This window comes from Pygocentrus nattereri, chromosome 7 (assembly GCF_015220715.1).
Source record: "Pygocentrus nattereri isolate fPygNat1 chromosome 7, fPygNat1.pri, whole genome shotgun sequence".
Lineage (NCBI taxonomy): Eukaryota > Metazoa > Chordata > Actinopteri > Characiformes > Serrasalmidae > Pygocentrus > Pygocentrus nattereri.
In genome coordinates, this window is record NC_051217.1 from 18,476,928 (window position 1) to 18,489,374 (window position 12,447).

General features: G+C 39.7%; 2 protein-coding genes across 2 annotated transcripts in view; one reads left to right on the forward strand and one right to left on the reverse strand.

Moving 5' to 3' along the window:
• tmem91 (transmembrane protein 91) overlaps positions 1-6,677 on the forward strand; it is a 60,663-nt gene extending 53,986 nt beyond the window's left edge. Inside the window, exon 4 of the mRNA XM_017698614.2 lies at positions 1,805-6,677. Within this exon, the coding sequence (XP_017554103.1) occupies positions 1,805-1,960 (156 nt within the window). The 3' untranslated portion in view covers positions 1,961-6,677. The remainder of the gene's footprint in view (positions 1-1,804) is intronic.
• A 989-nt stretch (positions 6,678-7,666) lies between these two features.
• exosc5 (exosome component 5) lies at positions 7,667-12,142 on the reverse strand. The gene is made up of 6 exons (XM_017698749.2): positions 11,967-12,142; positions 11,032-11,145; positions 10,424-10,545; positions 9,344-9,484; positions 9,101-9,190; positions 7,667-7,849 (listed from the first exon to the last, which is right to left on the reverse strand). Exons 1-6 carry the CDS (start codon positions 12,055-12,057, stop codon positions 7,754-7,756), a joined length of 654 nt encoding a protein of 217 aa, XP_017554238.1. The 5' UTR covers positions 12,058-12,142; the 3' UTR covers positions 7,667-7,753.
• Between the last annotated feature and the right edge of the window lie 305 nt (positions 12,143-12,447).

The window sequence follows — 12,447 nt, forward strand, 5'->3', positions numbered from 1 at the left end:
GCAGTCCACTCCCTGTACCTTTTGCAGAATATCAGTCTGTCCCTGATGTTTTTTCTGGAGAGAAGTGGCTTCTTTGCTGCCCTCCTTGAGACCAGGCCTTGCTCCAAGAGTCTCCGCCTCACAGTGCCTGCTGCCATTCCTGAGCAAGCTCTGCACTGCTGGTAGCCCGATCCTGTAGCTGAAACACTTTTAAGAGACGGTCCTGGCGCTTGCTGGTCTTTCTTGGGCACCCTGGAGCCTTTTTGGCAACAATGGAACCTCTCTCCTTGAAGTTCTTGATGATGCGATAGATTGTTGACTGAGGTGCAATCTTTCTAGCTGCGATACTCTTCCCTGTTAGGCCATTTTTGTGCAGTGCAATGATGACTGCACGTGTTTCTTTAGAGATAACCATGGTTAACAGAAGAGAAACAATGATGCCAAGCACCAGCCTCCTTTTAAAGTGTCCAGTGGTGTCATTCTTACTTAATCATGACAGATTGATCTCCAGCCCTGTCCTCATCAACACCCACACCTGTGTTAATGGAGCAATCACTGAAACGATGTTAGCTGGTCCTTTTAAGGCAGGGCTGCAATGAAGTTGAAATGTGTTTTGGGGGATAAAGTTCATTTTCTAGGCAAATATTGACTTTGCAATTAATTGCTGTTAAGCTGATCACTCTTTATAACATTCTGTAGTATATGCAAATTGCCATTATAAAAACTGAAGCAGTAGACTTTGTAAAAATTAATATTTGTATCATTCTCAAAACTTTTGGCCATGACTTTATATATATATATATTTTAAAATATTTTATTTATGATAAAATCTATGTTCTGTATATATATATATATATATATATATATATATATATATATATATATATATATATACAGAACATAGATTTTATCATAAATAAAATATTTTAAAACAGAATTGTGTAAATATCAGGACTTATACGTGAGATTAGCTAGAGTTAGTTTCGTATAGGTACCTGATATCGATACTAAAGAATCAGATATTGGTATCAGAGGGGAAAAATTGGTATCAGTGCAACTCTATTTACAACAGTAACCTGGTTACTGTACCAAAAAAGGTACAAAAACAACATAGTCTACTTTATTATTTTTCTGAAACATTAAAGGCACTAATAATGTTCAGGATTGAATTTTTTCAGTCCAGAAGGCCTCGGCCAGTTCCTCTCAAGGCCAGTCCTTGAGGGTTGGCATCCTTAGTTGACAGTCAATTTGATTTCAGGTTAAATTAGCTTTTTCCATCATGTCTGGTTCTATTGGTACAGCTGATTTCAGAGCGAAGGCCCAAAACTAATGGGGAGGTGGCGGACAGCAAATCTGTGTAATGTTCTCATGCTGTGTCTCCACGCTCACTATGTATGGCAGTCTGGGAATGCATCCAGGCTTGTGTTGAATTTTCTATTACCAGCCTCATGTGGCTGAGTGACAGCATGCCACTGGCCTGGTGTTCTGGTCAATGGACTTTCTTAAGGTTTTAATTAAAGTCATAATGAGTGGCCTCCAGTCATGGATTTCCAATACAGCATGAAGTGCAGTCAAAAATGAAGACTATTGTCAAAGACAAGAGGGTTAGAGGTGAAAGAAGAAAAGAATTAGGCAAAGAAAAGGACAATGGCCTCAATGAAAAATGCACAGAACCTGCAAAATGGACATTATTGGCATCACCACTGTGGCTGAATGATGAATTTGTTATAGGGGTGGGGAGATATCTATCACTGTGCTAACTAATGCATGTACTGACCTTGACTTCTCTTTCTTTTCTTCCTTCTCTTCGATCCGTTATGGCCAGACCAATAAAGCATCGGCACAGGGGGACTTCCAGGGGGCCAGCACGGCGTCCCGTCAGGCTCTGTGGCTCTCTGTCCTCTCTATCGTCTTCGGCATCATCACCTACATCTGCGCCATCGCCGCGCTCATCTCCTACCTGTCTGGGAAACCACCTTAAGGACCTGCCACTTTTGAAAGCCCCACCCCTTTTACAGTGCTCATGACGACACGATAATCTCATAACATTAACTCACAAATATTCACCTTCTAACAACTGGCTTTTATTCCAACCAAGCAGTGCTTACATCTTTTCACCAAGCTTCCTGCGGAGGTCTAAAGAGTCTTAAGGGATGAGTACGACTGCTGGGAACAGATCGCAGGAGAAATATTACAAATTGAGAGAAAGGGTGTAAAAAAAAATTGGCTCGGCACTACACTTGGAGAGAGACAAACATAGCTTCATGTTTTCACACTCAGTTCTGGCTGAAATCCCCTTACATCCCCACACCAATGACACAGTGCCGCTGAGCAAAACCAGCTTGCACAGGTAAGCGAGTCTGTCTCCCACGTGATTTGGTGGGGCCTGAGGGTTTGTTTGAAGGCCTTGACAAGGACAACAAGACTTTTTTTGCACTGCAGTGGAAACAGCAGGACCCAGACTGGATTTATAGAATCATCATTTCCCATAATCCTCATGCCCGAAGCAAACTGAGCTGCAGTTAGAGCCAGAGATTTCAAAAATACAGAAACTACAGTTAACACTATTAAATTATAAAACATGGAAGCTACAGTTGAAGTTAGGACTGAATTCGTGCAGAAATACAAAACTACAGTTAAAAGTACAGTTTAATTCATTTCTGTCCAAGAACTAAATTCAGAGTGAGAAGCAAAAAATTCCAAACAAGTTGATCTGATTGATCTAAAGTGAAGAAAATTTGGATGAACATCTAACAGTGGCCATTTGATTTTATTTATTTATTTTTTTCCCATTTATTTTTAATACTTTATTTTCAATGGATTTTGGGTATTTTAAATGTAGTCTCAAGAAAGGGTAGCTAAAAGTTAAAAGCAGTCTTATGTCAGCTGAATTTAATAAGACATATTAAGTGATACAACCTACTTTTTTGCCATATGTTTTGATCAATTCACAAAAGTTTTTTTTTTCCTAAACCTGAAAACTATTTTATTAAACACTAAGTTACAGTTAAGGCTTTGATTTAATTGAACACGGAAATGAAAACTACAGAAACAATGAAACTACTGTACTAACTAATGAAGCTACTGTAAAAACTGAAGCCCAACACTGAGGTTGAAGTTATGATTTCACTAAAAACTACTAGAAACTACAGAAATAACGGAAAGCTACTGTAAAAGCTTCAGTGTTGGGCTACGTTGAAGCCTTACACTGAAAGCGAAGCTACAATTTCATTAAATATAGAAACGCTGCAATGGAAACTGCATAATAATAACAACAAAAAAAACAAACAAACAGAACAGCTACATTTTTTATTAAACACAATAGTTACAGTTAAAGCTACAATTGAATGAAACACTAAAGCTAGTCATATCTATGCTTTTGTTAAATACAGAATATACAGTTAAATTTCCGTTTTTATTAGACATGGTTACCTAGGAATAGTTCTACTCTCCACTGTCAAGAACAGGTGCCAAAATGTTCCCAGTGGTCCATAAATAAATCTACCAAAAACAAAACTGCAAATAAAGTAACAGTAAACAGGCAGCAGACGAAACAGTACGTCCCTCAGCAGGTACAGGTGTAACTGTTTCTAAGTAAAGACATGGAATGGAAACTTTGAAATGTGGCAAAGACTGAACACACACTCACAGCGTGGCTTCCACTATGAGTCACGCCATTAAGAGACGCCTCTCCAGCAGGTCTCTCTCTCTGCCACGACTAAAATAGCACTCCGTTTTCCCACCTAATAACACCAAAACATATGCAGCAGGGGGGTCTACTGCAGTCAGTGTCACCTCACATAGTCCAGTGCTGAAGCTTTTCCAGTGAGCTGAAAATGGTCACACACTCAAACAACGTCCCTTTGCCTGGAAAATGAGCTCAAGAGTGATGAAGAGTATCTGCTTGCTTGCGTGGCTGCTGAGCCTGAGCTGCATCTGTTTGATTGAGGGCATGCACTGAGATTATGAAATCTACTGGGGTAAAAGGGAATTCCAGGCCACAAACCTTGCAGTCATAGCTGATTCCTAATGCCATCATTGCTAAGCTGGGGTCAGAGACTTTACACTACATCCCTACATTCTTAACGCGTCTATCTGCATGGGGATTCTGAACAAATGGCTGGACCACAAAAAGACCTCAGGGGCAGCTGGAGTGCCGTCATGTTGCAATCGCCCATCAATCACTGCATAAAATGACACTGGATGAATGAAGTGCGCCAGATAAGAGGAGTTTACCAGTGAAGGGAACCACAATACCGTTCATTATAGTTTATACAATGAACTCTGTTACTACAATGTTCTGCTGTTTGCTCGAGACTGTTGTTTTTGCTTTTGTGTCTGTGTATAAGATGGAAATTTTTTTTTCTAAACCTCACAAAAACACTGATTCTTTGATTATTATCCAATTAACACGTCTGGGTATCCATAGTGCAAATGCTTACACTCATTACAAACGGGGCCTGGTGCTGGATCAACATCTTATCACAATAGCATTTTCAGTTCAGTTTGATATTCATTTATTCCTAATGCTTAATCTAAAGCCTGACCAATCATTTGAACCCTGAGGAAAACAAAATGCTGGTTCTGCGTTTCAAGAAAAGCAAACAGTTCCATACAGCAGTGGACATGTGGTCTTTTCTGCCACCATCTCCTTTTGTTCCGAGCCAGTTTTACTCTCCATTATTTCACCAACTAAAATAGCTTGCCCTCTAAAGGCCGGGCCCAAAATTGACACTAGCAGTTTTGTGTACTTGTGCATGCGTTCATGTGCTTTCCAGTTACTGTCAAAGTGTAATTCTAAAATGTGCAAAAGCACAGCAAGACACCATTAAACACATCATTTCCCAAATACTGCATCAAAGTATATACAATCGTACTCACGACCCTGGTGAGATTTCATGTTTTGTTGGTTGGTTTTCTGAGTGAAAGTAAGTTGGCATGTCATCTACAAACAACACACAAAGTATAAATATGCCATTATTTTTGCACACACATTTTTCCCTCCATTTAAAAAGAAAATGGGTTAAATAGATGTAAATGCAGTAAAATGTGCAGTGTGTGTCTTCTGTGTAGATGATGTGTTAACATATTTTCACTGGCAAATAACAAATCATGTAATTTAATCAGGGGCTATACCCAAACTTTTGCATAGAACTATATCTGTTGCCACAATATGTTCTTTCAGAAGTACCCAGGAAGATCAGCAACAGTCTAGGTGCTTGCGCATGGACAGGCCATACTTCTCATAACGGTCACACCAGAGGCAGTTTAATGGGAGCCTGGCCACTTCCTGTTTCTCCCATTATATCAAACAAATAACTGCAAAATGTTAGCGGGCACTTGTGAGTCCTCAGCTGAGAGGGGTGAATGGAGGTAAACAGCTAAAAATAAAACACATTTCTAGTCTTTTTTAAGGGAACCTTATGTAATTTTGGAAAGTAGAAAGATGAAGGGTTGATTTTACAAAAAATAAAAAATAAAAAAAAAGAACTTAACAGCATTTTTCCATTTTCCTACAGCAAACAGGGCTTGTAATGTAGGATGCTAGCATTACTGCTACTAAGCACTGGTTGGTTAGCAAGCTGATCAGCTCATTGGCAGAGTAAAGCAGTCCAAGTGGTTCAGTGATATCACAAATGCATATGACTGGAGTTCAAAAGTCTTTCCAACAGTCTCTTGGGAAATTGGGCATTTTTTTGTTTTACAAATATATTATGGCATGTAGTTTTTCAGAGATATCCTGGGCATAGTTACAGTTGCCAGGCCATGAAGGACCAACTGCGTGAACAAAATTGCTACAGCGCCACCCTGAGGCAGTCCAGTGCTGCAGTTCCAGTTAAGTCAACATTATCAAAGACAGAAGCTCACCATTGTGGGAGAAGCAGCTAAGCAATGAGCTTTTCCCTATCAGACAGTGTGACATCATAACACATTTACTTTCAGGGACCACCCCCCAGAATTTTGAGGCATTCAGGGGTTGCATTTTGCACCTTGACTGAGATACGTAACCCATGTCTCTAAATACTCTAAACTGAACACAGATCTTCCTTAAAACCGTCTCTTCTACTTCATCTACGCTGACTGAAGTGTATTTCACAGGTGATGTCAATAATGGATCACAGCTTTCACTGGTCAGAGTCTCTAATATGCATTTGTATCATTTTTCTATACTCAGTACTTGTATATCCCATCTAAAAAAATACTCAAACAACATCAATTCAGAAGGAAAAAATCATCCTTTATGCTACTGTCAGAACAGGGTATGGCACTTACAAACCTCCTCTGCTGACTTAAAGGTTAAAATATCAACTTTTGAAAGAGATACAAGCCATAAAGCAGTGGTCAAGCAAAACTGCCCTGGCAGGTGCTTTCAGAGTCCACCGAATCCCCCCCCACCAGCAAAGAACTGGGTCATATCACTGGGGGGGGTGATATGTTACTTCTACGTCTAGCGGACCAATCATGCACTGGAGAGGAGAGATAACACAGCATACTATTGCATCTGTGTTACAGTAGAGAGCATCACGCTGTCAATTACAGCTGCAGTAAACAGGTCGAGGTGCTTTATGCACGGCCCCGAGAAAAGCCTCCATGCAACTCATCCATGTAGCCTGCTTCACACACCCTGTGTAAATGCTGATGTACATAATAAGGATTCCTGGATCTAAACCAATAAATGCACTTGAGTTGATGTTTAACTGCTTTGTGTATCAGTGTGTTTTCATCACTACTTGTCAATGTGGAACGTGGAGTACAAAAGTGGAGCTTTTTAGCGATCATTAGGATCTTCTTGGGGCTTCAATCCTAACTCGAGCAGTGAATGCTGATGTATGATAACGATATTATGTAATAAGCCCCAGTAGCCCAACTCATGTGGTATAATGGAGTGCTTCCTCTGCACATTTCAAATCTAATTTTAACTCCCAAGGTCGACTTTAGGTACTCAATTAAACTCGCATACAAATGAAATCAGGGTAAAACTGTAAATATGTGAGTTTTCTTATGCGTAGAAGGGTACAAATTACCCAAAGAATTCCACTCTTTTGATGTGAAATAGTTCATTGTAGAAAAACTTTAGAGGTGATGATGGAAACCAGGTAACATACTGCCTACAACACAAATATAGCCATCTTCTTTACAATCTCAAACCACCAGTGAACCTACATATGTCGGTATTGGTGTTGACAATGGTAAAACATCAAAAAGTACAAAAGTTTTCCTTGGAGGCTATTTTGCCTTATAACATCCTCACTGTAACCCTCTGGTTGTTAAATATGTTTTAGGCTGAAGCTTTATCTCAAAACTATTATAAGGCACTAGGACTGTTAGGATACCTGTTGCCATTTTGTGTAATAACATCCTGTGAGCGAGCTTTTCCTGCGAGGGAACCCTGGAGTTGCCTGGTTCTCATCACCACCACTGTAAACAATCTTGAGTCCGCAAGTTTCTCTAGAACAGAGCGTTTCACACCAAACCCCCCTGAATGACTTTGCTTATGTCTTAACCATCAATCATGCTTTTTAAAGAAAAAAAATGGTGCCATTTCCCTTTAAATGTTTTCTAGAAAACAAAACTAGTGATTACAGTCTTTTCTGTATTCGAATAAGATGAAGAGCTACGTATTTATGGCTGATAGTAATATGGCTGTACTTTCAACACGTTTGTAGAAGCATCTCAAAGAAGCGTAAACTGTCTGAGTTTTTTTTTTTTTTTACTGTGGAAAAAACATCTAATATAAAACACAATTTGAAACAGACAAAGCAGACGAATACATTCATAGTATTTTGGAATATCTTCGTTGCACAGAATCCCTATAAAACTGGAATATCCGCTCAGAGGCCTTCTGGCTGACCGCTATACACTGCTGCAGCTGTGGGAAAAACAAAAAACAAACATTTTAAGTACTAATATAATGTGAAACAAATACATATACCTCAACACACACAAATACAGATTAAGATACCCATTAGAGCTGCGCAACATATTGTTTGTATATTATCATAATACAGACTTTTTAAGATGTAGATAGTTCTGTAGTCGGCGTCATGCCCACATTGGAAACTTTCTAGAGAATGTTTTCAGAATAATCACCACCATCACACCCTGCGGCAAAACCTCAAGTGCTACTGCATCCTCTGAATTACAAGGATGTTTATGAATATGAATAATTCTACAAACAAGCGAATGCTTCACACTGAAATGAGAGTAAAGCTAATGAAAGTAGATGTACTGCGCTATTATATAACACCAGCTATTCAAACTGTAGCCTAAAACTTCCAAAGCAACTTTGACAACCTTTGGCGCTTAAACACTAAAACAACAACAACCACAACAACCACCACCACCACCTTGTAATTCAGAGGGTCTGAATGTGTTGGCTTTGAAGCATTTTAGTTTAGGCGGTGCAATGATTTTTAAAAAATAACATTAATTCTTTCCAAAAAAAAAACAACAAAAAAAAAAAAAACCCAAAACAAAAGAAAAAACAAAAACAGACCTGGAGCTCCTAATATGGGCATGATGATGACTAAAATCACAGGTCCAGATGCGCATTTTGGTCAAGGTATTCACATAATTAAACAAAAGTAAATACGTGTGGTCAAAATAAAAGTATTATACAGGGTGAGTCAAAAGTCACAGGACACCGTTTTATTTTTTATTTAATTATCTACTTTTATCTCTGGGGTCATCTCAAACAAACTGTGTATGCTGAAAAAATCTGCAACAAACACCACCTTCAGCATTGCATCGTGAAGGCTTGTGACAGCAAAAAAAAAAAAAAAAAAAAAACCAAACACACCTGTCCTCACCCTAATACACACATATATACATTCGCTCACACACACACACACACATACACGTATATCGGTGTTGTTGGAAAATGTCCAAAATGACTTTTTACAGGAGAGGGAAAAAACCTACTTTATTTTTAATGTAAGTGAATGGAACCAGACATTTTCAAATTACGCCAAAAACCAAAAAATGGAAATACGAGGTTTTCATTTGACAGCAGTGATATGTAAAAGTCGCATCACAAAACATACCAATATAATCTTATCATGAAGCCCTGGTGGGCATTTGTAAACATAAAAGTGAATAAGAAGACCTCATGTTAACTTACCTCTTTAACAGAGAAAGAACCTTTAGTCAATGACATCATTACACTGCAGTCTTTACTGTCGATCGCAAAGGTCATTAGTGCTCGACTTTCCTGAAATGGAATAAACACACTGCTCAGGCTAATGGGAACACAGCCAAATCTACATTTTAAAAAAAGTGAGCCTAAATGCACTGGGACTGAATCTGAAATGAGGACACAAAATCAGGAGTGCTTTTCCTCTGGGGTACAGAAACTGGCCCACACCTTCTCCTGCTGAGCCGTGGGGTCTGTAATGATTTGACTTTCCGCATCAATGGCGCAGGTCACACCGCAGAACAAGCGGCCCATCGGCAACCCGGCATCCATCAGCGCCATGCAGGCAGCATTCAGGCAGCAGGACAACAGCTGAGAGCCAGATAAGGACTCACCCCATGAGATACACACACAGACAAACAAACACAGAACCATGACTGACAACTAAACTCTATTACATTCTTAAAAACAAAGGTGCAATGCAGTAGAAGAACCACTTTTTGTTCCATAAAGGACCTTTTAATGAATGGTTCTTTAAAGGGGAACAGTCACGTTTGGCTACTTTTTCATGTCAAAAGGCGCTGCATCATGCCAGACCTTTAAAGAGACAATAGTTTGAATGTAATTTAATGTCATTTAACTTTATTTCATCTTGTGTTGAGGTGTTCTGAAAATACGTAAATGTTTTACAGAACAAATGGTGGGTTTGTGGCAGTTTGGCTCACTTATAGTGCCAGGAACTTTTAAAAAGTTTTAAAGACTGGCTTTCCTTCCTGCACACATTGGTATATTGATTAACTTAAGAGTAAAAACTGAATGAATTAATTCAGCAGAAAATGTATATCTTTACTGAATGTTTAGTGAGCCTGAGCAGATGAGAGGGTGTTTCCCTTTAACACAGTGGCCGTTAAAATGGTCCTCAGGGACCTGCTGACGGTCCAGATTTGAGCCCTAAATCCTAAGAACACGTTATGTTTTACACTAAATTTAACTTGGTTTCTATCAGAGGTGTAAAATTCAGGTCCAGAGAGTAAAAATCCTTCCCAGGATTTTGTTCCAACTGCCTGGCTTCTCTAGTTAGATCAAACCAAGAGCAGAGCTGTCTAGGTGGTTGGAACAAAATCCTGGGAAGGATTTTTACTCTCTGGACCTGAATTTTACACCTCTGGATTCTATTTTTTGATTTTGAAAACATACAAGCCCAGGCAAAAAAAAAAGGTTTTACACAGAACCATATGTCCAGGACAAGAACAATTTAGGAACCTTTATTTTTGAGAGTGTAGAAGTACGCTTTGGTTCTATCAAGGATACAGAGCCATCGTCATGCACCTCTTGGAGGACGAGTGTGAAGGAGGAACGAGGATGAAGAGTGGACAGCAGAGCAGCCTCACACGTCTCCCGCACACACTGCTCTCTTGCACGCTCCCGGACACCTGAGCAACCAGATTGACAGAAGTTCAGAGGACGTTCATCATGCACAAACAGAATTTAGCCTTTGTGTGACTGCCACCCAGTGGTGACGAGCGGTAACAACTTTGTGTGAAAACACAAATCTTCATTCTACTGCACATCCTGGCTTCCTCACACCATGGACTTATTTGAGCTTAGTTTCATCCAGAACTCCCAATTCAAGCCATTATCAATACCCTTATAAGCACACTCCGGTGTACAGAGTAGAGAAAACTTGTAGAACGTGTAGCATAGACCTCTGTTCTAGTTGCTCTACACTTGGTCCAACACTGGTAGGGTAATCTTACCACCTACAATGTGTGTATATAATACATTGTATATTATATATAATACATATTAAAGAAAGCACTTTTCAGTAATAAGTATCAAAGCCAAGACATCAGTACCATCATCTGTATTTAAACATTCTGAACAATAACACGTCCTATGCTGGATCTGGACACACATACTTGCCATGCCCACTTTGGGCTGGATCACCACCTCCAGGGTTGCCCTGTCATAGATCTCCTTGCTCACTTTAACTTCAGCTGGTCCATAAACTCCAGCCAGGACACTGGTGTCCCCTGTGAACATATTTTTAGAAAACAAACAGAGCACAGCATAGAGGTGAGCTACACTGGCTCTTCAGAAAATCTGCATAACTGAAGGTTTGAGATGTAAACAATGATGTAAAAACACACGATAAACACAAAGAAACTTACTGACCCAGATTCTTCACCATGGTAGTGATATGAACCAGGGTGCCTGTTCACCTAAATTTGCTATTCAAAATAACCAGTGAGCCTGTGTGTGTCTTCCGAGTCTTTTTTTTTTTTTTTTTATGTACTGTTGATAAAGTTAAAGATCCATTTTCTTTGGCTGCAATTCTGCCTTACAGCAAGGAGAAGACAACTCTGGTCCTGCAGAGCCAGTTTCCAGCATAGGTTGGTGTTTTAAATGCCTGAGTATGGGAAACTACCAAACTGTGCTGGACACCAGCCCTTCAAGACCAGACTGTCCTGTACAGATGTGGTAAGAAAATAAGCTTATCCAAACAGCACCATAAAACAGTGTCTCAGAAACTACGTATAACCTTTTCATGTAATAACTTTATAAGAGGGAACTTTAAGACGTCTGGTTCCCATCACCACCACTGTGAACAACTCTGACTTGTTAAGTTTCTCTAGAACGGAGCGTTTCACACCAAACCCCTCTGGGTGAGTTTGTTTCCATCTTTTCCACCTAATTAAGAGGAGATTTTGATGAATCGGCTGAGTTTGTCTTTAAAACAGGACGACCAGAAGACCACCGCGTCAGTTGAGACTCGGGCCGCAGAGGGACAGCAGCGAACGGCGCGCTGTGACTCTGGTCCGACTCAACTGTGAGGCAGGACGAGAGTAAATACCCTGAATGAAGGAGGCTGATCCATCGGGCTTGGACAGGAGGTTCTGCTCGCTGCCGTACTCTCTCAGAACCGAACCCACACCGCTCTCCATCACGCTGCCGCAGCACCGCCGGGCGCCCTGTTACACAGTCACTGCCTGGCGCGCGCACTGATGACGACAGCACAACAACAAAAGACAGCAGTCGCCTTCAACGTTCACACATTCATACACACATACACCAGATTTCCTCTTATTATCATTTATTCCTTTTTAATTATTATTGTGCATTCATCTGTACTCTAATTCGAATTCTCTTGATCGAATTTTTTTATCCAATTTACGTTGTTATTAACTTGTGAATGTAATGTATTGTCTTTTCATTTGAACGGGTTCAATATAAATATGTATGTTTAATTCCCCCAAGATGTAATTGGAGTATTTTATCCCTGTACATAATTATTTAAATAAACAAATAAATAAATAAACATGTTTCATAGTTAT

What these genes read in the sequence shown, in the direction of transcription:
- exosc5 (XM_017698749.2), bottom strand. Translation starts at nt 12,057, where the DNA reads ATGGAGAGCGGTGTGGGTTCGGTTCTGAGAGAGTACGGCAGCGAGCAG. An exon ending in GCCCAAAGTGGGCATGGCAA is followed by an intron (nt 10,546 to 11,031) that starts GTATGTGTGTCC and finishes CTGGTTGCTCAG; the next exon opens with GTGTCCGGGAGCGTGCAAGA. An exon ending in GTTCTTTCTCTGTTAAAGAG is followed by an intron (nt 7,850 to 9,100) that starts GTAAGTTAACAT and finishes TTTTTCCCACAG; the next exon opens with CTGCAGCAGTGTATAGCGGT.